Genomic DNA, 27,420 nt, shown 5'->3' on the forward strand with positions numbered 1-27,420 from the left:
TCGTCTAGAATTTCTGTTCTTTCGCTGTGACCTCACCTGGTAAAGCTGCCATTTTGGTTTGTAGTTCCTTTTAGTTTCTCCTCTCTCACACACATTGATGGCTGTCTTTTTGTTGTTGTATTTGCTTGTACATTTTATACATACTGTGGTAGAATACAACACAGCAGTGTTCATCAAATGCAGGTGCAACTGATTGATAATCTTTGTGCTTAACTTTAGAAATATATACACATGTACTGTGATAACTGCTGTTTTCGTGGGTCCCTGCTCAGATTCAGCCTTCACTGGTGCCTCATATCTGTCCCAGATTGACACAGAGCATAATCAGGACATTATCATTGGTTCTCAAGTCTACTATGCAATTCCTGATGAGAATTCGCTGTGAACGGCACAACAGAAAAACTAAAAGAAATCTTCCTCCTTCCAGAATGACATGAAGTTGTGGTAGGATATAAAAATAAGGAGGCTGAATAATTGTCTTTCTGCTTCTGGGTCTGTGACAATACAGTACCCTATCTGAAGAGTTTATTGTCGGGGAGATTCTCTGACCGAGACAGACCAACAAAGTGGAGTTGTGTTATTTTGCAATAGATATTTTGCAAAGTTTTCCTTTGTCCCTAGTGCAATCAACGCACTTAACCAATCACTAAATCATTCATGACCCTTTAAGCTGCACTGGAATATATTTATTATATTTATTTTTTATATTTATCATTCCATTGTTGTCACATTTTAATGGACTACACAGACAAATTTATTAGTGCAAGTGTGGCTGAGGTTCGTTAGGTTGTCTGTAAACACTCTGTTTTTAAGTTTTGCTTTGTGTTTTTGTATCTTGCATTGTTTATGTCTTTTTAACAACGGATGCAAACCAAATTCCCCCCTGTGGGACAGTAAATGTTTGAACTTGAACTTTTTGAGTTTTTGAGTAAGTAATCATTTCAGACAACCAAATAAAGGCTTAACTTAATTTTTCTTCCATAATACATCCCTTTAACAAGTACTTACATTAGAGCAATGGGGCACAATAAGCAATTTTTTCAAACCAATACAATATTAGCTCATTTTCATCTCCTTTAAAACAGAAAACTTACACGTTTTATGCCACAGTTAGACATATTGAGAGCTTTATGACACATTGACTGTAAAAGTACATCCAGAATTGAGCTTCATCGAGCTCGCTGCTGAGTGCTGTCAATCCGCTGTGTGCACCCAGTAATGTAGGTGATTCATTGCCTATTAAACGCTTAAGTTCTTCCAGTCTCTAAAAATACAGACTATTTTTTTGCCTGCAGCAGATAGTGCCTCATCTAATTAGCCTTTGTATGGCAAATCTAGATAGTTTGACTGATATAATTAACATGAATCAGGTTGATTGCTGCCACATAGAAGACCTACTTTAAAAAGTAAACATTAAAAGCACCTTGAGGCATGCACACCCTTCTTATATAAAGGGCAAAAAAGATGGTATCATCAAATTTTTAATCTCGCTATCTATACTATTTTGACTTCTAGGTACCAGTACCTTTCCAGATGTAGATTAAGCTTTTTCAACATGAGAGGGGCTCTACATAGACAGTTCTCTTATCATGGATCCGACTTGAAGAGCCTGTATTGCCACATCAGGCAAGAATCCCCCACAGAAGAGAGAGAGCTTCTCTCTAGTTTCCCCTCTGAACATTGCGTCTTCCATCCTGAGATTACCGTCTATTCTATTCACCCAGCCTCTGTCGTTTCAAGAGCTACTCATGTCATAGCAATCCACTTTGTCCCATGTCACTGCTCTCTTCCAACCTTAATCAGACACATTTCTCGTTTCCTGCATTCATCTATCATTATCTCTCAACTAATCTTCTTTCATTCTGTGCTTCAACCATAATGGAGCCATTGTCCTTAATGGGACTTGTTCTCTTATTTCTAGTGCATAGTCATCAAGGGAAGATTCCACAGTGCTGGTTATTTAGCCGTTTTCCACATAATTGCACAGGAAAACTGTGGTACATGCATTCTGTGATTCATTCACCGATACCCTCGCTCAACGCCTGAACCACGTTAACGATGACTGAAATAGAAATACTAAGCCTAAAAAGGCTTGATTTTCATAATCATTTTTCTACCAATGCGCAACAACATAAATCAAGAGTCTACACGCTATGTTGAGATGATTTTTGCCGGTTTTGAAAAGGACTTGATGACATCCCCTCAAAACTTCCCAGAGATGAAAGTAAATCCTGAAGAAGAGCTCTCTCTATTTTCCTCTTGTGGATGTTCGCCGCAAGTGTTGTTTGTTTTATTCCTCAGGGTTTATTTCCATTTAGGAAAACTATTTCTACTGAATTACAACCACAAGAAACATCGCCTATGTACGCCAAACCTGCGGAGATAATACACAGCTCACAACATTTTCGAACCAATCAATGGCAACGCCGATTCCCATTTCTTTTGGGGCTTTTCAAAAGACCTCTTCAGGTTTGCTTCACGACCCCAGATATCTGTATGCTAAAAAGGAGAGCGATTGACTGCAACAAACAAAGCTGTACTAATTTGTACGTTGATTCCCTACATTCACTTTTAAATCACAAATGAACATCTGCATAACTCTGCACACCCACACACAACCCCAGGGGAACGTAAAGAAAATAGAGCTTTTAAACAGAGAACAGGAGGGAGACAGCATTTTGAATTTATCTCTATATTTCTATAATCATCTAATCTTTTCATTAACTGATTCCTTTTTTCTCTCTCTCTCTAAAGATTTGACCAAGCAATTTGTTTCATAATAATAACAGAGAGCATAAAAAAATCACTTTTTTTTTTTTTTTTTAAACTGAAAATACAACAGTGGTTTCTTACCAAATCAAACAACTTTTATACTTTGTGACCCTGCACTGTGTTCGAGTTCCCTCTCCGCCGTCACTGGAAGTCTAAAAATAGTCTTCCAGCTTACCGAATTGAAGTATTGATACAGATGAAATTCAGCTGAAAAGGAGTTATATTATATCTTCCATATCTGGAGTTGATCCTTTTTCCATTTCCAAACATCTCAAAATAACTGGCCTAACATAACTCAACAGCTTTCTTTTTTTCCCTCGCGACCCTTCAACTTAAAATGCGTGGATGTGTCAAATTGTGAAATCCTCTATCCCTGACTGCCGAAAAACTGCTGGTGAGCCAGCAATTCCAGGATTTTCCAGGTAATGGTTTTACTTATTTCATGGCTAATGCCAGTGGCAGAAAGAGGAGGTTGCTGGCTCTGTGTGCTCTCTTAGCTTTAATTTTAGCTGCTATAAATTGGGATTTTGGCTTTTCCTGACAAAGCCTGGCAACAAAAAGTGGTTTGAGTTTTTTTACAAGTTTTTTACAGTTTTTCTAAGTGGTATCTGCACTCCAAAAAGGTTTGCCAAGCGATAAAAAATATTTTTTTTCTTTCACCGTTAAGTAATTACTTCTGTTTTATCGAATTAATGTTTCCATGAGGTGAACAAATTTAATTCGGATTCATTTTTTATCTTTTCGTGGGTTGAACAAGTTTTACTTGTGTTTAACGAGCAACCACAGGTTTTGTGGGGTTAACATTACTCTGGTTTCAATTTGATCCGTTTTCATTCACTAAACAAGACCGATATCAGTAACACAATTCTGGTGGACCCAATCTATACATATTAGGACTAAACTGAATTACTTCATGCTGAAAGCAAAGCATATAATTGTGTGGAAATTTCTCCCTTAACCAAATTGATGCTCTGTTTAATCAAATAGAATCGAATAAATGTAATCAGTTCTTGTCGAGGCCTGTGGGGAAAAGAGCTAAAGTATATTTTCAATTGAAAAAAAGCCTCGAGTCGCTATTTGCTTTCTTTAAATGAAGAAATACTCTCTTTTAAAATCATCTCTTTAGGAGCTGTCGTTATTGACTACCGTCACAAATAAAACTTGCCTGCAGCAGCAAATATAGATCGCTAACTGGTCCAAACTAATGTGCATGAGCCATTAACGCAGCTTGAGCCATTACAACTACCGCACGATAGTGATCTGATGAAAACTGCGCGCTTCCACCTACAGTCGAAGAAAAGAATTTGTTGGCTCTTATTTTAGTCAGTGTGCATTAAGTAGCTATAATGACCTTTTACATGATTGTATCTGTTTATTACAACCTGGATAATGTTCAAATTGATTCAGAACTCTAATTTCATCATATCTCTAATCACTTATTTGTGTGCTGAGCTCACACTGTAAAAGCAGGCCTTTTACTGTTTCAACATCAGTGTTTAGCTGCTGTTAATTCTGAGAAAGAGCGGTTCAAAGTTTCTTCTATCTTTAAAGAAAATTCCGCTTTTTGTGCAGAAACAGTACAAGCCTCATTAGACACCCTTCGACAGTCATTTTTCGCTGCACCTGAAATGTTTACATTTCATTTATATTATGTAGACAGGAGCATAAACAACGTACCCGGAAATGAGCGATGAATAAAACAATAAGAAGCTACACAGATTAGCGTCTACCAAGCCCTGTATCATGGAAAACATGAATATTCCAACCAGCGTCATATTTTCCCCCTGCGTGTCCTTCAAAAACGTAAAAACGAAGAAAAGTCAAATAAAATGTGAGACTCAATTGCCTGTTTGGCTTTTGAGGTAAGATCAAATAGAAAAGTACAAGATCACATCGAGAGCCTGGCCAAACAGAAAGTGGCTTTCACTCTGCATGTTGAGAAGCCTGCCGCAGATGAAGCTTGACTTTGTATTCCACAGCACTGTGAAGCCAATCATCAAAGCCCACAGTAGATTTTTCACAGATCAATGAAGAAAACTACTAGAATTTAGAGAGAAGAAGGAACTCTTCCAGAATACATGAATGCGGAATATATATATGTTCAAAGAAGATCTGTCTGAGACCATCTGTCTGCCAGCATCATCTCAAGCTCAAAGTGGAACACATTCTATGTACAATTGTAATGCCAGTGAGACGGCACGTTTTCTGTGTTATCATATAGACTCAGTGGAATATAGCAATGGAATCTCAAAATGTCTCTTCCTGGCATGGTCAAATAAAAGAACGAATTGATGAAATACATTTGCATTCAAAGCATGCGGCTGCCAAGCATCACGCAGCAGTAATACTTTTCATTTGACTGAGAATTAGAAAGGCATACCTACACATGATGCTTCAAGGAGTCTCCGGAAAACACTGACACATCTGTTTAGGCAGTGGATATTGCAAAAATGTTCCCATGACCTTTCGAAGCATAACGTGTAATTTTGAAATGCAAGTGTTGTCTAAATTTAGGATAAATTACCCAAAATAAATGAAAGAAACTGGAGTAAAATGCAGTTTATTGGAACAAAGTTGTTATTTGGCCTGATTTTCTCATCGGGGTCCTGACTGCGTCTCTGGGACATGAATAAATGTATTTTGGCACAAAACATTTAACATTTATGGCATCGTTGCCTGAATATATGCCAGACTGTGAAACCCTGACCTCCTTAGAACTTTGCTAGGAGAGTGGCTAAAAGGTCCAAATAAATTTTAAACATTTGTCGTTCCCGTGACCATTTGAATATTTACACATTTTCACATATTCTTATCTCAAGTTGTGCAATCTTGCTGGCATTCAGAGAGCCGAAGGAAGAATTAAAGCATTGAAAGAGCCTATCCAGGGGTGCATCAGTGAAGGAAGATAGTAAAAATTAACAAGGAGCTTGAAACGATGGAGATAGGAAGAGAAAAACCCATCTAACAGCCCACACAGCAGTCTGCAGAAGCTACATTACACTATATTCAGACAATGTCCATCTTTGAATACTAATTTGATCTTTAACATTCAGCAAGTGGTCTAATTCCTGTTTTTGTAAAGCTGAAGATGTGCACAAGTATGCTGTAAAATGCACAGAGCTTATCATGCTTGGCAACACACTGCACCATGTTTAGTGAGAACCAAACAACGCATATCAGCACAAAACACCTCATACCAACTGTCAAGCACGGTGGTGGAGAGCTGATGATTTGGGCCAGAAGACCTGGGTGGCAGTCATTTTGATGACCATGAACTCCTCTGTATACCAAAGTATTCTAGATTAAAATTTTAGGCCATATGTTTGACAGTTGAAGCTTGGCTAAAATTGGGTCATCAACAGTCCAATGATCCCAAACACAGCAGCAAATCCACAACAGAATGTGTGATAAAACAAAAAATGAAGGTGTTTGCGATGACCAAGTCAAAATAAGGTCACTAAAAATCACTTGCACTGTTAGTAAAGCTACACTGCTATGCTGTCATATGTATCATTAGCATTTCCAATACAAAAATCTTTTATCACGTTTGTCATTTTCTGCCAATGAAACTTATCGGTCGACTGAAAATAAGCTTCAAATTCAAAGTTGGCATTATACCGAATCATTATTGGCTTAATCAAACCCAGTAATTGTGCTACAAAGAGACTTTTGTCATGTTTTGCAGGGTCGCTGTGACCAGAGGGATTTGCATGCCACACTGAACAACAACAACAAGCTGATGTCATTTCCAGTTTCTTCAAGCTGTCTTGAAATAAATAACGCACACAGCTTTTTCCATGTTAGCTAGCTCATCTGCATAAATGAATTTTAACACAAATATTCCCAAAGATGGTGTCCTGCATCACCACTGGCAAGAACCCTCCTTCCCAGCTCAGCAATAGATTACTGTATTTAAATACCTCGATGTCAGTTTAATAGAAAGGGAGCATATGTTTTGGATATTACTTAAGATTTTACCTTAGGGATTTATGAATGTCACGATACAGTCCAAGCCTTGAAGCTGACCCTGCAACTGATACTCCACAACATACAGCCAAGCACACAGCAGCTGCAGTATGTGAAATCAAGATCTTCTATCGGTAGTTTGCATAGACTTCGGACCCACGTGCTACAGGCTCCGCAATTCTTTTTTCTGTATCATACACACACTCACCAATGAATGCATCAGAGGAAATGTGGGGCTCAATGTCTTGCCCGAGGACACTCCATATGTTTTTGGACTATGGAAGAAAGCCGTTGTACCTGGACCGAACCCTGATGGGAGTCTTTATCTGGACTTTATCTTTATCTTCAACAAATGGTGGAACTCTACGTTTTCTATGACTGACTTCCGGTCCTAAAGTCCGCAGATCCTTTGCTATGAAAGCTGACACAGACTTGATGATTCTCTTCTCTGTCTCAGGGTCGGAGGTTAATCTTGACAGAACCTCCACAATTCTTGGTTTACTTGTCATACTAGCTATTTTCCTTAAGGTTTCCAGAGCTTAAGCCATGGGGAAAACAAATAAAAATGGCTATTTTGCGGTTCCTCGTGTTAGTTATTACAAAGTAAAAACAGCATGCATCTCGTCTTATATTCATAATATCCGACGGGCCCAGATGTCAGCCTATGCATTTATGTCTCACTCACTCACAGCTGAGCTTTGCTTTCCTCTGTTGCGTTGTCCAATATATGGTAAGTAGCTTTGGTTTGCCATTCCACCCACTACTCAGTTCAGCAGAGCCAAATTTAAATTGTTCATATTTGGATGCTAACGGCACTTGACCTGTGACACAAGAACATAATATTACTACAACGGCACCAGAAAACTATCAGCTATGATGGATGAAAATTTTATGTGGACTGAAAAATATCAATCATGCACTGTCTATGGATTGAACAGATTGATCGAATTATTTGCAATTTGACTCTGACTTCTGACTGCTAATTAGGTGACCCTCTCCACCCCCCAATTTTCTTTTTTTGTTCTTCTTTATTTTGTCAGTAAATGGTTATCGCACTATGTGCACAGCACTAAGAAATAAAATGTTCTTTTTGTTTTTCTTTAGCTCGTAAAAACGCACCTTGAGTTCTGGAGAAAAGGTAAAAGTTGTTTATGGTCGTCGTTTTTCTTTAAACACTTTTTTAACAATCTTCCGTTTAAACAAATAATCCAAATAGAAAATTACAAAAAGTTCAGAACTGGCTGACGAGCATTCTTAGTTGGCCAACCAGACCTTTGACAAAATATGGAAATCAGAAAGCGACGAGAAAACTGCAGTCAGTGCATTTCTAGGTCTGTTACTGCATCAATGGGGAGTCAGCCATGTTTCCACACTTCCAATTAGCCAATTTCAAAACAGAAACAACTCAGTGTCACGCAGTTATTCATTGTCATTTTGACTAATTCATCATTTTAGTTGCAACACACCTAAGCATTTATATTCAGTGTGTCCACATCTTTAGAAAAAACTACTTTCCACTCATGCTGAGAATACCTGATAAGTAATGTCTACGAGTCAGGATGGCCATTCTCATTCATCCATGAGGCAGCAGCGTGGCAGTTCAATTTATGCCCAAATGCAAACAAATGCATGTGGGCGTAATGGACGTACGTCTGGGAACTATAACACCCTCAGAAAACCCACATGGTGTCATTACGAAGAATGTTCTTTTCTGGTAAATCCTAAAGCTCCACAACGCTTTGCACCGTGAAAAATCTCCTCACTGTGTTTCAGCACATGAATTACATTAAAAAAAAAAAAAAAAAAAACTCAATGTTGGCAATCAGTGGTAGTTTAGTGCGCAATCAAACACAAGGTCAGCACATGAGTGCTCACAAGACACCACATTCAGCAGTCGCCCTCAGATCGGGTACATCGATGGGTCAAACAAACGTTTTTAACTGTATTTTCACTGGCAACCAAAGTTAACTGAGCTGAGCTGTGAAAGGAATTATTTGGTTTCTGGCTGAAAGAACTCTTTCACCTGCTGTTTTCTTTTTTGTGGTGATATGAATTTGGCACATATGGCAACATGTCAAAAGTGAAAAAAGATTGCTTATTACAGTTATTAGTTGAGTCAGTTTTGTACATATATGATCAAACAAGGACAGAGTATTGTTGTAAATTTTGATGACCAGAGGATGAGAGTAACAGGGACATGTTTAAGTCTCTCCAGAACAAACTGTCCATGACTGTAAAGAGTGACCCGATATCTAAAAGGACAACCTGTCGAAGATTAAATAGCACCATACAAATGTTAGGAGACGCCAGTAAATGTTGACCTCGATGAGAACTGTTATAAAGGTTTCAGTCCTCCCTTTCCTTTTTAGGGGGAAGCATGTAATGTTTCCTCTTGGCTGCGTGCTTTCAGAAGTTTCATTGCCTTTTTCCATTCAGATTGTGCATGCAGTAGTTTGCGCTGACATTATCTGCAAGAGAGTTTCATGTTTATTTACTTTATTCGCATGTGTGAATTGATTTAGTCTGGATATGAAATGTCTCTAGTTCAAATAACAAATTTTTATTGTTAGTGCATAGAGAAGATGGAGCTGTCAACAACCGCTCATTTGAAAACAAGCAGCAGCAGTGTTTGAGCATTCAGATGAATCACTAAGTCTATACTGTAGTGCACAAAAGTCTTGAGCAACATCTCATTTCAATAGTCTTCAGGAACAGTTCTCCAGGCTTCTTGAAGGACATCCCAAAGCTCTTCTTTGGATGTTGGCTGCCTTCTGTTCCGTTCTCTGTCAGGATGATCCAAACAAACAAACCAAAACGAACATCCTTCTGAAAATTGTTAGGGAAAACGTCTGGAATAGAAATGAGTGAAAAACTCCTTTAAAAAGCCTGAAGAACTGTTAATCAGGACTGGAAGCAAAATATAAAGAAATGAAGGGTGGCTGAAGAGTCTCGCACAGTTCTATGTTTGGCATTGTCTTGGTGTTATTAAATATTTATCAGGCCTGTCGGATGTTGTTGGACGGGTGGTCCACCAGATCTGTGCACTTGAAGCGGAGACACTACGCTTCCCCCTAACATCATGAGGCCAGGTAAAGCTAATTTTATAGCTTTATAAATACGCTGTTTGCTCAATCAGGCGCTATGTCCAAAAGACATTATTCCAAAAGTCTTGTGGTTTGTTCATTTGCAACTTTGCAAACCTTAGCTGTGCTGCCGTGTTAATTTTTAGAGACAATAGGAATTCTCATGACGGCCCGTATTTTTCTGATTCTTTTGTCATAAACTTTAACATTTAACATGCTTCAGCATTTTGTTGTATTTTATAAGGTCCGGGTGATTTTTTTAGTTTGTCCTTAAGCATTAAAAATTTAGAATTCAGAGAGTGTATACTTTCTTTTTCAAACAACTTTATGTGACCATCTATTTTCACAAGATTCTATATTAAATACTTAAAGTTCCATGAAGTAGCCTATGAGCCCGAGGGTATTCCCACAGTTTCTACATTTATTTATCTGAAAATGTGGGCTTGACTTTGACTAAGTCAAAATATAAAACAAACAAAATCTGAAAAATAAAAACAGTGGTACTTTTTTTGAACATGTAGAGTAAATATTCACAGTAAGAGCTGAACATAGTCTGGCCTAAAAACTTTTCCAAACATTTCTGTGTGTTTATCAGTCCACAAAAAGATAAAATGTCTACTAATTGAAGGCATTAAGAATATTTGCTACACCTTCCGAGGGTCTCCTGCGGATGTGTTCCCAAGGACACGACGTGCAGTTCCACAGATCTCTACAACTTGCTAAAATTTCAAAAACATTTGTAGATATCCGAAAAATACAACTGTACTGTTGGTGTGAATCAAAATTTCAAAGGAACACCGTCCGTCGTTGAAGGATAGAAGAAGGACAATGTGTCACCTCCTTTATTTACTTCGTGAACATATCACAGCAGTTTTTAAATCTTTACTCTGGCTTCCAGTCAGTCACAGAATAGATTTTAAAAGCCTGCTGATGGTTTACAAATCCCAGAACGGTTAAGGCCCAAAATACATCTGTGATATGTTCAGAGAATATAAACCTAGCAGAGCTCTTAGATCCAAGGACTCAGGTCAGCTGGTCCAGTCCAGAGTCCAGACTAAACATGGAGAAGCAGCATTTAGCTGTTATGCCGCAAACAAGTGGAACAAACTGCCTGTGGAGATTAAACTTTCACCAAATGAAGACATTTTTAAATCAAGGTTAAAAACATTTCTTTTCTCCCGTGTCTTTGCATGAAATCTGCATGAAATCTGCACGGAATCTTTGAACTTATCTAAACTGTTGCTTGTTTTTAATCATTTTAATTTAACTTTAATTATTTTATTTTCTTCTTTTTATATTCTTTTAAGCATTTCCATTGCTTCTTCCACTCCCGCTGCGATGCTTTTATTTTTTGTAAAGCACTTTGAATTGTTTTGTACATGAAATGTGCTGTACGAATAAATTTGACATTAACTGTAAATATGATTACTTTATGATAACCCAACCTAATATAGTTGTTAAGAATAGATTAACAAAGAACATAGTTTACACGTGTACCACTTCATTTGTCTTTATAAGAGAATGATAAGCATTCTTTTAACAAGAATTCAAATTGCTGCTCAAGTAAAAACAAATTATTCTAAGATGCAAAAAAGTTTCTTTAGTTCGACCAACTTTTGTGCACACACCCACACAGAGCCTCTCTCATGTAAATAAATGATCTAATGTCATGGGCTCTCTCTATCTGCCTGGTAACAACCTCTGTTGATTACCTCCACCTGTCCCTGCTCTGCTCTGCTCCACTCTCGTTAACCTGCCAGCTGCACCTCATTCCAGCTCATCATGCTCTGTATTTAAAGCCCTGTTTTTCAGCCACATCTTGTCAGATCGTCTGCAAAGCTCACACCCAGAACCAGGTTGCTTGTAACTCTCTCTGACTCCTGTTCTGTGATCTCGGACCCGCCTGATTCCTGACAACTCTTCTGCCCTGAAAAACCAGACCTGCCTTCTGCCTTGACAACTGCTGACTACTCTTCTGCCCCGGTAATTCTGACCAGCCTTCTGCCTTTGCAACTACGATTTCGGATTCTCCTTGAAATGCACTTCTGCCTTTTCATCTGCCCTGTTGTCTGTGTTCCCCCCCCGGACTTCCGGACCATCCACCACCAGCTCCATAGGACGCATCACTGCCACTGGGGGGGACACACATTCGGCACCTTGGACGGACCACCAATACCCCGGTAACCCCTGGAGCCCCTGAGACTTTCTCCTCAACTCACTCCCATCTTCCCTTTCCCCTGAAGTTAATAAACCTTCTTGTGTGACGCAATTGTGGTCCACTGGTCGTCTGTCTGAGCCGTGACATCTAATGCGCTATGCAGATGGTAAACGACTAACTCCTATCCCACTTTTTTCCTTTTAATAAGAGGATGGTTTCATACTTTAAGGAGTCGAAAGAGATCAACTCAAGAGGTTTTCAGTCTCTCCTCTTCTACTGTCGTTAGCAACATTCAGTAAGAGAAATGTGAAATAAGGACCTGCAGCCTTCAAATCATTAAATTGATGAACCAACTTTAAGCAAAAAACACTAAACAGGCTAATGGTTACATTAAATCATTAACTCACATTGCTACAATAGCCAAATGACTGTCAAACGTATAAGTCTAACTTGTTGAACACGTCAAACATTGTTATTCACAGGTCAGGTTTGACTTCTAATTAGCTTGAATTGGACTTTTCTAAGTGCCTTGATGACATTTGTATTTGGCGCTATATAAATAAAAATTTAATTGAATTATTCAATGTGTTCTCCCTTTAATAAATAAGATAACTAATGAAATATTTCTACACTTCCATTCAGAGCCTCCCCTGAAACTGTTTGCAGGCCCCATGGGGAGGCCCGCCTCCCACTCTGAGAACCTTTGCCTAAGCTGTTGGCATACATGGAGTAACAAGAAATGCACAACGAGCTGAGCAGCAGAAAATTGTGTTACTCCACCGATATCCGATGCACTTTCAATAGAGGCAGCAGGCATGGTTTTTCCTGAGAGACAATCGTCAGCTTGGTGTGCTTTGGCCTGTCCAGCTTAGCTGGTATGACAATGAATTTCTATGTATCAAAAGATAATCCATGTGAGTTTGGGTGACGCCGTTTCTATTCTCATAATCCTGGCACATCAGTCATGTGCATTCGGGGCATCTAGCTTCGACGCCGGAAATCATGCATATATAACGAATTACGTAAGTTTAGGCAGTGAAATTAATTCATTTAGATTGTGTCCTCATTTTATGCCCACACCAAACATCTATTTATGATAATGGCTGAGAAGCCAAAATTTGTTTTTAAACCACATTTCATGGAAAGATCTTTGAATATGCAAGAGCTCTGACGTGGATTAAACACACTGTTGTGACACATCCCACACTTTCAGCAACCTAATATGATCTCATTTTAAATTAAATAGTAAATAATTGATTTTCTGAAATTTTTATGTTGCAAGTGCTAAATTCTATAGAAAAATAAATAGAAAATGAGTTTTTTTTCTTACACCTCTGAGAGACTTGTTAAGTAGGAGCAAAGTGCGAAGAAAATTTTTTTTTTTTTTTTCTAAAGATGGAGTCTGTATCCTTTGCTATATATTGTTGTATTTCTGGCCCTTATAAGAAATAAAAAAAAAAAAACTGTCTTCAACTAACAAAATACAGTGTACTGTTTCTTTTTCTTCCAACCCACAGGCCACAGAACACCCTACGGTACCATGTCTCCAAAAAATTCCAGCCAATACTTCTTTAAGGAAATGTTAAGACTGCTTGTATTTTGTTCACTGGCAACAGCGTGTTCCAATGCAGCAGGTGGTGTGACGTTCTTACACAGCAGTGAAATCTCATAGCCAATGAAAATCACGAATCTATGAACGCAGCAAAAAGACAGTCAGTTGTACTTGCCACGATGTGTTTGGTATCAAATGAGCCTTGAAGAGAAAAAGGACGTTTATTTAAACTGTTGTGGTTGCTGACTTAAAGAGACAAAGGATTGGGCTCCAACGATGTCCATTAACGTCACCGGCTGCAACTGCTTTCTCTTAACGCTACTATCCAAGAATGAAGTGCGTCATTAGCTCGAAATGACAACAGAAGTGCAGCCGGATAAAGAAAGAGTTACATAATCTAATCAAAGAAGCGTAAGTTGTTGTGATCCTTCGCCGACGATCACAGCTGAGAGATGCTGAGCTCTGAAACAGCATGACGTGATAGTCTGAAATGACAAAGGCTGGATTCTGTGAGTTTGTGCGTGCATGTCCATCTGTACCCAAATCTGTGTGTGTGTCTGTCGCATGTGTTGGACGTGTGAGTTGGGGGAACATCAGCTGTAAAGCATGGGAACATGATGGCATCTGAATCACAAGATGTACAAAGTATGACACATGCAGACCTTCACTGAGCAGAGCCCGGCTGAGAGGATTCAAGCCGATCCCATCCTTTGGTTTTGCAGGCTGTAAGAATTCAAGATGAATCACGTTTTGTCTTGTCAAATCCATTTAATTTGTTCGCATACTCTTTCACCATTTTTGCATTTAAGGCCTTCAACACGGCTTTCAAGCTGAGACAAAGGCAAGTATTGAAAGTGTGTGCGTAAGTTAAAATTCTTCAATCTAGCTCGTAAGGATAACGTGTCTTTGTGCAAACAGCTACAGTTCTTTGTCCATTATTTATTATCATCTTTTTCATGGAGGTAATAGTTTTCACGATTTTCAAGGAAGTGGTGACTGAAACATAAACGGAAATGTCATTGGAAACTTGGAAAGAGGCTTGAAAAGGCATTTATGATTCAATTCCTTTACAACGTACCGATAAACAACTGTGTCTTCATATACTTATTCTCCTCTTTAGTGGCAACAAAAACTACTGTTATAGTTGATAGAGGTGCACAAAACAGTGCACTAATAGAAAGATTTTATTGTTATCAGCTCTTTACAGAGCCAAGTGCAGACGAGATGGATGCATTGCCTTGTTTTAGTTACAGATTTGACAAATGATGCCAGTCACATTTTGTGGTCTCTGTGCACACACCTACCAGAACGCCCGTCCCCCCGGTAACAAATTCCAATTTGTTAGAATACCAGTGACCACGAGAAGCTGAGTCTTTGAGTACCAAAGAATGGCAGAGGATCTCCAGTTTGTTAACAAATGTGTGTGAAAATGTTAAAAAAATTTAAAAACACTTGTCCTCAAAGAAAGAATGAAACAGTGCATAATGTCATGAAATTATTAAAGTGCAAAAGAGGCAAGGGCGTAATCCCAAGCTCCACATTCCTGATCTCCAATCCTTCAAACAGAACTGCCTCAAGAACCATAATCTATCTCTGATTTAACCACATGGGCAAGAGATTAAAGCAGGAAACCTGCGATATGCGCTTCAGTACGAAGTTATATTCATAACCGTCACTTAAAGCTTTACTGAACAGAAAAGGTTGTTCAAATTTTAGATTTCAACATATGCCGCCTTCAAGATAGCACATTTAACAGGGGATGCTCATACAGTTTTAAACATGGCATTTTAAAACTACATTCAGCACACGTTGCAAAGGTATGGCTGAGGAACAGCAGGGAACGTACTGTGTCGGCAGTACAGACCTGTCTCCCACAGAGAATGTGTGAAGAATTTTGAAATGAAAAACACAACTGTTGCACAACTTAAGACGTGTTTCCAGGAATAATGATACATGGTAACTCTTTTTACCACTCATACCTTTCTATCCACAATGGCAGAACATCCTCTGAGTGCTGAGAAGGAATGGCAACATTACAGAGTGGTAAAAAAGCTTTACTGTCCCAACTTTATCTGGCATTCGTAGCAGCACAGAGACAAAAAAACAAAAACTACATATGAACAGAAAACAATTTAAAGATCAAGTGCTCAGTTTTAATTTTCTATACCGTCCCATTTTTTTTTCTGATTTGGGGTTGCGTTAGTGTCATTATAGTACTTTCTATGAAATATAATCACAATAATCACAGGGCAATGGGGGGCTGGAATCTATACCAGCTTCCACTTTGCGAGAGGCCTCGACACATCGCCAGTCCATCACAGAAACAAACAAATAGCCATTCTGCACCAGTGAGAAGAAAGTTGCAGAGTAAAATAGCAGGGAAAATTGCTCAAAGTGACAACAGGTGTTTCTTTTGCTGCGGTTTATTATCCGGGGCTGATGAAGTGACCATGTTACACTCCCTCCCACTACATCTGTCTCCCGTCTTTTAAGTGACAACCGCCCGTCTGGCCTTCTTTAACTCTCCATCTGCAGTCAAAAAGCAATCTCTTGCTGGAAAGGATGTCAATCTTTGAAAGTAGCATAAGGAGCAAACTGATTTCGCTCCATTTTTGTTTTCCCCATCTCCACTCAACACCCTTAAAGGAATGGTTCAGCGTAAAATGATAATTTGAGCATCACATGGTCATGCCACATAATTTATATGGGTGATGAGCCTTTCTCCGAAAGACCGCGGTATTCCAAAGTTGGCTATTTTGAAGTGTTTTGTTAGAAACGCAGCCAATGCAACTGTACGGGGCCAATTTGGAAAATATAAGAAATTGGTTGTTTTTCCGCGATAAACAAGCTCAAAAGCGCTACATACTTCAGCTGTGTCATAACAAAGGCCTCGTCAAGCAAACCGAGGCACAGAGAAGTTCATCGGACCACACGGTCTTTCGGAGAAAGGCTCATCACCCATATAAATTATGTGGCATGACCATGTGATGCTCAAATTATCATTTTACGCCGAACCATTCCTTTAACAATATGGCTGAATGATTGGATTTGTTCAATCCAACAAAAATTGACAAAATGAGAGTTGATAGTTTCCAGTGGCAGTAATTAGGTAGCCTGGGTGCCAGCCGAACTTAGCCCCGCCCATAAAAGATTTGGTCGGGAAGTTCGGTCTGGCTCTGCTCAGTTGGGAAATCATTATGCCCGACCAAGAATTGGTCGGACCAATCAGATTGCCAGGGCGGGCTTTATACGATGATGGACAGATGATCAACAGGGACATTATCGACTACGTCACTAAAGAGCTGAACATGGCTGCCGCTGGAGAGCTAGGGTGTGTAGATTCTGCCATCGAGTCTGTTCTACAGGATCTCCACATTGCATTCATTTTGAAAGACGAACAGAGGAACGCGATAAAGGCTTTTATCGATGGAAAAGATGTTTTTGCCGTCCTTCCTACAACAAGTGTGTGTTGCTTAATCTACGTCACATACTACGTTGCTCTGATTGGTTGTAGGTCTATCCAATTGAGCGAAGAGGCATTTTTTCTCCTGGTTCGGTTGAAACACGCCCCATACCCAAATCTCTATTGAGCGGTATCAGACTCACATTCTGACTAGAATCGTGAGTATGACGTAGTCAGGCTAGTAATTAGGCTCTCTCCATCCATATATCCTCTATAAGTACCATTTTTCAAATGTTGGCACACTTTAAAAACCCATGCTCCGATTTCCATTTCTGAATTTTATTTAAAAAAAATACTATCCCAGCGGTCATTGGGCGAGAGGCGGGGTACACCCTGGACAGGTCGCATCACAGGGCCACACAGAGACAAACGAGACAACAACCACACACACGCTCACAAACTTTTTAGAGAAATTTTAGAGACACCAATTAACCTAAAACATGCATGTTTTTGGACGGTGGGAGGAAGCCGGAGTACCCAGAGAGAACCCACGCATACATGGGGACAACATGCAAACTCCACACAGAAAGGCCCCAACCAGGAGTTGAAACCCCCTAGGCGTTGAGGCGACGGTGCTTACCACCACACCACCGTGCCGCCCGCAAATTCTGTTGTGAAACCTGAAACCGTTCACAAGATGATCAGGGGAAAAAAAAAAAAACATACACATGCTACAATTTGTGAGGAGCGTTAAACATCTGAGTTTGATTTGTTCTACATAAATGACTGGAAAGCAAATCGCGCCAACACAAGGCTATAAAGTTAGAGAGGCTCTGCCAGTTTCCATCAATAATTCACAACAGCCGTGCTGAGTGGATAAACTAATGAAAAATACATTTCAGAAAGACGTGCAACTCACAAAATTGGAAAGCAATTGAGCATAAGTTTGGCAGGAATGTCAGAGCTCTTTTTTGTTCACAAGAATGTCGAAAAGCAACAGCAATGCTGGGGATGCAATTGATTAGCTGTTAAGACCAAAATAGAGATAATGAAGGTGAGAGCTGAGATTAGATCTTGCCTGCCAGCTTTTTTTTTTTTTTCCCAAAGAAGCGTGGGCTCTTGTTATTTGGCATTAAGTTTTCCAGCCTCAATTATGTCCGTCTGTAATTATCAACATGTTCAGGACCAAGATTTATATAATACAGAGTAGCAGATCCAGAGTGTATGGTAATTATTTCTAAAGCTTGATTCAGAATCATAAACTGCATCGCCTTTTATTTTAAAATGTGTAAACCATGTTACAGAAACTCTGAAATGTTAAGTGTAAATATATTCATTTAGTGACAGTAAGTACGGCGAGCATGAATAAACGATGCCATGCGGCGCTCGCTGCGTCGAACATTAACCCCTTATAACCAAAACTTTTGTATTTCTGGTCTACTCAAAACTTCACCACTCTGGCAGTTATCGATCCCCTATAAACTCATCTGTGTTCCCCAGAAATTGCGCATTTTGAAGTTTTTACGGAAATAAAAAATGGGGGTGAAAAAGACCTCTAAAAGCCTAAAAAGTAGCACTTTGGTATAACCACCAGACATAATGGACGAGCAAAGAGTCCTGACAAGAATGGAGCAGGAATGTCAGGAATATTACTTTTTACTGACACATGGCTGCAGGAACACCTCACATAACAGACAAGAGGACACGGAGAGAAGGAGGAGGCATTACAGGACTTGTTGGCAGTTGATGATGTAATCCTAAACATGTTGCTGGGGGGGCATCTCTGGAACCCAGGTGTTGAGCTGATGGCTGTGGGTTCCTGCCCATGCTGTCGACTGAAAAAGTTCCCCTGTGTAACGGCTGTGCATGCTCTTATCAGCTGAGAGGTGCAAAAACAACACCTCAATCCATTCATGGCTATCTCTGAAGATTTCAACAACACCTCTCTTTGCTATGTTGATTTTTCTTTTGTTATCATCTATAACAACAGAATATCTAACAATAATTTATACTGCGGCAATGCAATTTACCCTACATGAATTAATAAAGTATTGAAGTGAACTGAGTATGATTCTACCCCATTTTCCTCATTCAGCTAATGGGGAATACACTCATCTGGTCCTGCCTACATCTCTGGCGCACATTAAATGAGAAGCTAGCACAAACTATGAGGAGAAGTTAGATCATTAGAAGCAACTGGGTGACCCAGATTTGAGTCCACTTGCTAACGAAGTTGGGTCCAGTTCCAGGAGCTAGCTGCTGGCGCTAGCTTCTCATTTTATCAGTTCCTTACAACACACGCTTAAATAGCTGTACTGTACAATGCCTGCGACAAAAAGCTAATCAAAACTGGTGATTTCAATCCCTCCATGTTGAAACATACATACTGTCTGATCTCGCTTTTCTGAAACTGTTGGTGGTGTTCTGCAAATTTAAAGTCGAAATCCTCAGCCATTATGTAAATGTTTAATTTGGCTCATAATACGTCTTTTAATACACAAAAGGGGACAGGTAATCAGTCAGAAGAGGTTGGCTCCTTGGTATAATTCACAGCTGCGTGCTTTAAAGCAGACTGCAAGAAAGCTGGAGAGACAGTGGCGTTCCTCTAATTTAGAAGAGTCTCAGTTAGTCTGGAAAGATAGTTTAATAACGTATAAGAAAGCCCTTCGTAAAGCTAGAACTGCTTATTATTCATCATTGATAGAAGAGAATAAGAATAATCCCAGGTTTCTTTTCAGCACTGTAGCCAGTCTGACTAAGAGTCCGAGTTCTGCTGAGCCAGTTATTCCTTTAACTCTCAGCAGTGATGATTTCATGAGCTTCTTTATTAATAAAATTGTTTCTATCAGAGAGAAGAGTGATGGAGTCCTTCCCACTATTATCACTGATGTATTATCAAGTACAGCAGCTTTAGAAGTATCTTTAGAATCTGATTTGTATTTAGACGGCTTCTGCCCAGTTGATCTCTCTAAACTAACGACAGTAGTAGTCTCTTCTAAACCATCAACTTGTGTTTTAGACCCAATCCCAACCAGACTGTTCAAGGAGGTTTTCCCATTAATTGACACTTCCATATTGGATTTGATCAATCTGTCTTTGTTGACAGGATATGTACCTCAGTCTTTTAAGGTTGCTGTAATTAAACCTTTACTTAAAAAACCTACTCTTGATTCAGAGGTGTTGGCTCATTATAGACCTATATCCAATCTTCCTTTTATGTCTAAAGTTCTTGAAAAAATAGTTGCAGCTCAGCTTTGTGATCACTTACACAGAAATAATCTGTTTGAAGAGTTTCAGTCAGGATTCAGAGTGCATCATAGCACAGAAACTGCACTGCTGAAAGTTACTAATGATCTCCTCTTAGCCTCTGATAGTGGACTTCTGTCTGTGCTTGTCCTGTTGGATCTCAGTGCTGCATTTGATACGGTCGATCACAGTATCTTATTACACAGACTTGAACATCTTATTGGGATTAAAGGAACTGCATTAGGCTGGTTTAAGTCATATTTATCTGATAGATTTCAGTTTGTTCTTGTAAATGAAGAATCTTCCTCACACACCAGAGTAAGTCATGGAGTTCCCCAGGGTTCTGTGCTTGGACCGATTCTTTTCACTTTATACATGCTTCCATTAGGTAACATTATCAGACAGCATGGCATAAATTTCCATTGCTATGCTGATGATACTCAGCTGTACTTATCTCTAAAACCAGATGAACCCAATAGGTTGGTCAGACTACAAGCATGTCTTAAAGACATAAAGACCTGGATGACTCAGAACTGTCTGCTTCTAAATTCAGACAAAACTGAAGTTGTTATCTTTGGACCTGAGCGTTTCAGGGAGGAATTGTCTAGCTATATAGTTACTCTAGATGGTATTTCCTTGGCTTCTAGTTCTACAGTGAGGAACCTTGGAGTTATTTTTGACCAGAACTTATCATTTGACTCGCATATAAAACAGGTTTCTAGGACTGCCTTCTTTCATCTTCGTAATATTGTTAAAATCAGGAACATCTTGTCTCAGAGTGATGCAGAAAAACTAGTCCATGTATTTGTTACTTCAAGATTGGATTACTGTAATTCTTTATTATTGGGCTGTCCCACATATTCTCTGAAAAGCCTTCAGTTGATCCAAAATGCTGCAGCCAGAGTTCTGATGAGACCTAACAGGAGAGATCATATTTCTCCAGTTTTAGCTTCTCTTCATTGGCTCCCTGTTAAATTCAGAATAGAATTTAAGATTCTTCTCCTTACATATAAAGCTCTTAATGACTGAGCTCCATCATATCTTAAAGATTTCATTGTAAGATATTTTCCTAACAGAGCACTTCTTTCCCAAACTGCAGGTTTACTTGAGGTTCCCAGAGTTTCTAAAAGTAGAATGGGAGGCAGAGCCTTCAGTTATCAGGCCCCTCTATTGTGGAATAAGCTGCCAGTAAATGTCCGGGAAGCAGACACCCTTTCCACTTTTAAGACCAGGCTTAAAACTTTCCTTTTTTATAAAGCTTATAGTTAGGTCTGTTGAATCTGATAGTGTGTCTGCTCCGAACCAGGGTTTGAATCCCATTCCCGCCTATCTTACCTCTTTTATTTCTCCCCCTACCCGAACCAGGGTTTGCATCCCCACCCCGCTGTGACTGGTGTGCAGTTGGTGAGAGTGAGTTGTATGGCTTTGTTTTTGCTGGTATTTTTAGTGATTATAGGACTGTTTAGGTGAGTTTGTCTGCTGAATCTGCTAGTGTGTCTTGTCCTGCCTCCACCTCTGGCACCTTCTATACTTTCATTACCCCCTACCCGAACCAGGGTTTGAATCCAATTCCCGCTGATCTTACCTCTTTTATTTCTCCCCCTACCCGAACCAGGGTTTGCATCCCCACCCCGCTGTGACTGGTGTGCAGTTGGTGAGAGGCTGAGGTAGCTTGTGGCTGTAAAAAGATGGTTGTTGTGGTGTGAGGAGCAGATCTATATAGGGAGTATAGGGAATTACTCACTGAGTCTGCTCCTTTATTTATTAATTTATTTATTTATTTATTTATTTATTTCTTCGTTAGCACAAGTTTCTTGTGTTTACCTTGAATAGGGATGGCTCAGGTAATCCTGAAACATCCCATAGTTAAGCTGCTATAGGCCTAGACTGCTGGGGGGCCTCATCTGTCACACCTTTCCTCACTTTACTCTCTTTGTGTTTATGTGATATTATTGTGGTCATTAACTTGTGTTTCCCTGTTCCAACAGATATCCTTTGAATGGTGTTACAGTGCCGCTGCCGCTGCGCCCCCACCCCCCCACCCCCCCACCCCCCCCCCCCACCCCCACCCCCACACACACACACACACAAGTGGCTGAATGTCGATAAACACTGATTGTGAATCAACGTTTTTGATGAGGAAGTAAAAGACACTAATCTTGATGCATAGAATTCATGTGTATTACAAACAAGACACACACACACAGGCAAACTGAATAACGTAAATGTGGTCCAAATGGTTAAAAACCTGTGCTGACATTGTTGATCCAGGACTGTTTTGTTCACTTTTTAGTGGGAGCGATTGTTTAAGAGTCGATAAGCCCAAAGCATAGCCAGAACAAGCCTCACCTACAATAATGACATCGTTAATGTTTTAATAGTAAATTTTCTGATCTCTTTGTGTGACAGTGCCAGTTGGTGACTAGACAGAAAAGCCAGGTTTAATGTTTTTGGGTTTGGTGGGTGTAAACTTCTGAGGTCCAATCGCTTCTCTCCTCCATCAACTTTCACTAAGTTGAAGCAGCTATGCAACTCTTCTAAATCCCCGGAGTTTAGCGTGTACAAGATCTCTTTTTTGGGTTTAAAAAGTTTATTAAGTTATTCTAATTTTCTTCCCTGATCTTTTTAATCATCGTTCTTTAACCTCAGGCTTCTGTGCCAGTTTAGATTACAACTTTAGATTCCTGCTTTGAGACACTTGAAAACTATCGCTCATCCCCTGCAGGAAATCAAAGACATAAAAGCCAGATGGAGGGGTTTTGCAGGATGCCTTTCCAATTGCAGCACAATACCTCTTATTACGCGATAAGACAGATTCCTTCTTCGGGGGAACACTTATCTCAAATTAAACGAAATAATGCGGCATCTTTAACTGTCACACTTTATCTGAGTCTGCAATGAAACATTAAGAATACCATCATATTGCAGCAACCTCCCACCTGCACCGAATGTGTGAGTGTACTGCTCAGTTCAGAAGAAATCAAACTCACCCCAGCTGCAAAGCCCAAACTTCCATCCAAGATGCGCTTCTGAAAAGGGCAGACAAGAAAACAGAACATGTGCCGGTCAGTTGAATCAATATCCTCAAACCCTAACAGTATATGAGCAGACATTCCGTTAACCCCTATTTTGTTGACTTAAGTGGCAAAACTGCCAGAGGTAATACTGTAAAAAATGTGCAACTTCGTAGCAAAGCAAAGAACTGAAACACAATCTCAAGAATGCTCACTGGAGGAAAGGTCAGTGACATTGAAAAACAAATATCAAACGCTGTCTTTTCATGCTTGTTTCATACAGGGACTTGTTAATTGCTCAGGGATAAAGAGCTGACTTTTCAGAGTCAAATTTGAAACTTCTCAAAGGCTCGATTCACTTTTTTCACCTCATTAGGCCACACGGTGGCAAAGCGAGGACAGGTTATTGGAATACAGGCCTGTCATCAGTTAATCGTGTAACTTGGATAATCACAATCATTTCTGCATGATCGCCTGCATTCACCCGCACAAAATGTCACACTTCCCACTTTGTTTTCCACCACTGATAGACTGTCAGCCCGTAAGATTACATTACATTGTGCAACCATTTTCGGTTGCACGACGTTGGCCCTGTGGCTACGTCGACAGAGAACTAACATTTTTCACACATGTAAATTTATTTGTTTCTCATAAATGGCTGTTAACCTTCATAAGGATTTTGTAAACCACGATTCTAAATAGTTTGGTTCCTGTGCAAAATGCCACTTTAGATAGTAGACGCAAACCTGCAGTTGTCTGTGAGCTTGTTTCGCATTTATGGCGCATAAAAACTGAAAGCGGCTTCTCCATGTTTCGTTTTAACTCTGGGAACACAAAGCAAACCCGTTCCCAAAAACCTGGGAGGTTTTTGAAGGTGCATACCCTGTCAACGTGCTTTACAAACCAACAGCAGTATTTTAGAATCAACTCTTTGGCGGACAAAAAGCCAGTGGAGAGGATTTCGAACTGGAGTGACGTGAGCCACTTTTCCGGTCTCTGTGAGGACTCGAGCAGCAGCGTTCTGAATCAGCTCTAGTCTGATCGATCTTTGTGGCAGACCAGTAAATGCACTGTTGTAGTAATCAAGTCTGCTGAGGATAAATGCATGAAGCAGCTTTTCTAAAGCACTTTGACACATTAATCCTTTAATGACACCTTCATAACTGACTTGATGCGTCAGTCTAAGTTCGGGTCTGAGTCCAGAATAACACCCAGATTTCTGACTTGGTTTGTGGATAGACACAATCTAAAAGATTTGGCACCAAAAGACAATTACCTCTGTTTTGTTTTCACTCAATTGAAGGAAATTCTCAATCATCCTGTTTTTATTTGTGTCAAGGATTCTTATCCCCAGGCAATATGGTGTAGTAGATTTGTGCGTCATCTGCATAAGTGTGGTCACATACGTTGTTGCTTTGCATAATCAGAATTAGCTAATTAAATTAATAAATTAAAGGCCCATTCAGATACATCATTACCTATAAACACAAAGTAGTCTCTGTAGTTTAAGGAAAATTTAAACCAGTTTAGCGCTGTGGCAGAAAGTTATCAAACGTGGGGAGAAATATGTTGTGGTCGACTGGATCGAATCCAAGAGAGATCCAGTAAAACTACGAAAAACTAATACGATGCTATTGTCATGTTTAATTGGATGTTGTTCATTACTTTAACAAGAGTGGTCTCAGTGCTGCGGTGTGGACGGAATCCCGACCGGAAGACACCAAAACATTCACTGTGTGTTGCGTGTTTTTTCTGATTTGAACTAAAAAGGTAAGGTTTTAATTCGACCAAGATTTTGACTGTGAAAAGGCATTGCAGGTAGACTGAAATTCAGAGGCTACTGGCACGGAAGGATTTGTTATTCTGTCAACATTAGCAAAGGTGTGCGAATCGTTGTTGTTCTTGTCGATGATGTCAGCAAAGAAGGACCGTCTTGCATTTCCTCAATAAATGCGAAGTCTTTGTAGATCTCACGGTGTATCTGAAATTTAAGTTTCCATCACCGAAAAATCATCCCTGCGTCATTCTCCTTTTTCCATTCTGACTGAGGCAGTGTTTTGCCTTTTCTTACCAGAAATCACCATTGCTTTAATTGGTGCGGTGGCATAAATAACCTTTGTTATTTTAGAAATGAGAACTTATACAGCCCCATTGAGCGAAGCCATTGAGCGGGAGGCTGTGGAAGAGAGAGCCTTGATAAATAATTAATTGTTCTTTTCAGTAATATGCCAATTCAAAAGGATTTCTTCTGAATCATTTATGTGTCCACGGATATAACCCTCAAAGAACACACAGAAATGAGCAACATAAGTCACCACGACCTTAGAGATGTCTATGCCCTTGGAGATAACCGAATCCAGAGTGGGGCCTTTTTTGTGTGTTGGCTCAGAAACGTGCTGAATCGATCCATAGTTATCAAGAACACAAAATAACTTTTGGTTGGTTTGTCCCGGGAATTGTCAACATGGATGTTAAAGGATAAGACCGGTTTTTTGACATTGGGCCCTTGATTTCACATTATAACATGATGTTCTACTCACCCCTGCTTGTTGTTGAACATTCGGAGCTGTTCCGAAGATATTCGAGAGGCGTCTGGCTGCTCTCTTGAGATATTCGGCCATGAAACGGTTTCCTATGGGCAAGCTTATACAGGCACAAACTATGCTGTTTATAATTTATTAATTACTGTACATTAGCACTGATAACGTGGAGGTGCGTCGCTTACTTAAAAAAATCCGGTTTATTGTAATTTTGATTTTTTTGTCGTAAAGTGGGTGTTACTGACGTCATCGTCGTGCTACTACCACAGACAGCCCACAGACCTGCTGCCTATTTATTCATTCGGCTAAAATTCAAAATTAGTAACCCGGATTTTTTTAAGTAAGCGACGCACCTCCACGTTATCAGTGCTAGTGTACAGTAATTAATAAATTATAAACAGCATAGTTTGTGCCTGTATAAGCTTGCCCATAGGAAACCGTTTCATGGCCGAATATCTCAAGAGAGCAGCCAGACGCCTCGCGAATATCTTCGGAACAGCTCCAAATGACCAACAACAAGCAGGGGTGAGTAGAACATCATGTTATAATGTGAAATCAAGGGCCCAATGTCAAAAAAAACGGTCTTATCCTTTAAGGTCAGAAACAACAGCTCCACACTCATAGCCAAGGCAGCATATTAATTTAAAAAAAAAAAAAGAAGAATAGAGCGGTGTGTAATTTGTGTGTCTACGGATATTTAGTAAGTTCGCCCTCTTTCTTATGAACTCCAGTTTCACTAAGGGATGGGCGAGGTTTCTGTAAACCTGTTTTCTCAGATTTAATGCAGGTTGTGAAGGTTCACGGTGAGATTTCAGAAGATAAAGGGATGCAGGCTGGGGAAAGGGCCATGGGGCAAGTTTTGTACCAGCTGTGACCAGCTCTCTCATCTACTCGATCAACTCCACGATGTGGGAGGACGGTGACCTGGGTTTCAGTTGGGAGGGCAGGGACGTTACTTTTCCCTCCATTACTCGTAGAGATGATTTACTCTAACTTCCTACGGCAGTGCAGAAACAAATATTTTATGAGGCTTATACAAGGAATCAGCAGGTGACCTCAATATTAAAAAGGCAAAGACCCTTCATGACAGGAACGTCTCATACAATCTAATCAGCTGAGGTATTACAAGGAACACCGTGTGCTGTATGTAGGCCTACCACTCTCTGCAGGGCAAAACGTCTGTCAGAAAATTTACACATCTCAAACACAGCTTTTTTTTTTTTTAAATCAAGAAAAAGTTGGAAAGTACACCAACAGCATAATGCATTAATTATTAGGGGAGAGAGAGCTTGTCTCTCAAAAGTACATTAAAGACCCGTCTCTACAGCTCCATCTGCAGAGGAGGCTGACATGACAAGTGGTGACACTGATGTACCAACATGCAACACTAAGCATTCATATTTTCTCTCCCGTAACTGTCTTACTGACAAATACTGCCAGATAAAACTTTTAGCCAAGGTTAAGTCCAACAGGTACTTCTTTCTCTCCCTCAAAGATTTGGAAGACAGTTACTCATACTCTTATTTAAACTCGGCCAGCTTATTGTAATTCCTTAGATCGGTCATCTTTTTCATTGCCTGCAACTGGTACAAAATGCAGCTAATCATCTTTTTTTTTTTTTACGTAGACAAAAAGTGGCACTTTCATACTGCATAACACCAGCACTGGCTTCTCTTTATTGGCTTC

General features: G+C 39.7%; 1 protein-coding gene across 2 annotated transcripts in view; it reads right to left on the reverse strand.

Moving 5' to 3' along the window:
- Nucleotides 1-27,420, reverse strand: part of slc39a11 (solute carrier family 39, member 11) — a 192,926-nt gene that overhangs the window by 163,409 nt on the left and 2,097 nt on the right. For both annotated transcript variants that reach the window (XM_075457533.1, XM_075457532.1), the window contains exon 3: nt 23,171-23,209. In XM_075457533.1, the coding sequence (XP_075313648.1) occupies nt 23,171-23,209 (39 nt within the window). The remainder of the gene's footprint in view (nt 1-23,170; nt 23,210-27,420) is intronic.

This window comes from Odontesthes bonariensis, chromosome 23, assembly GCF_027942865.1.
Source record: "Odontesthes bonariensis isolate fOdoBon6 chromosome 23, fOdoBon6.hap1, whole genome shotgun sequence".
Lineage (NCBI taxonomy): Eukaryota > Metazoa > Chordata > Actinopteri > Atheriniformes > Atherinopsidae > Odontesthes > Odontesthes bonariensis.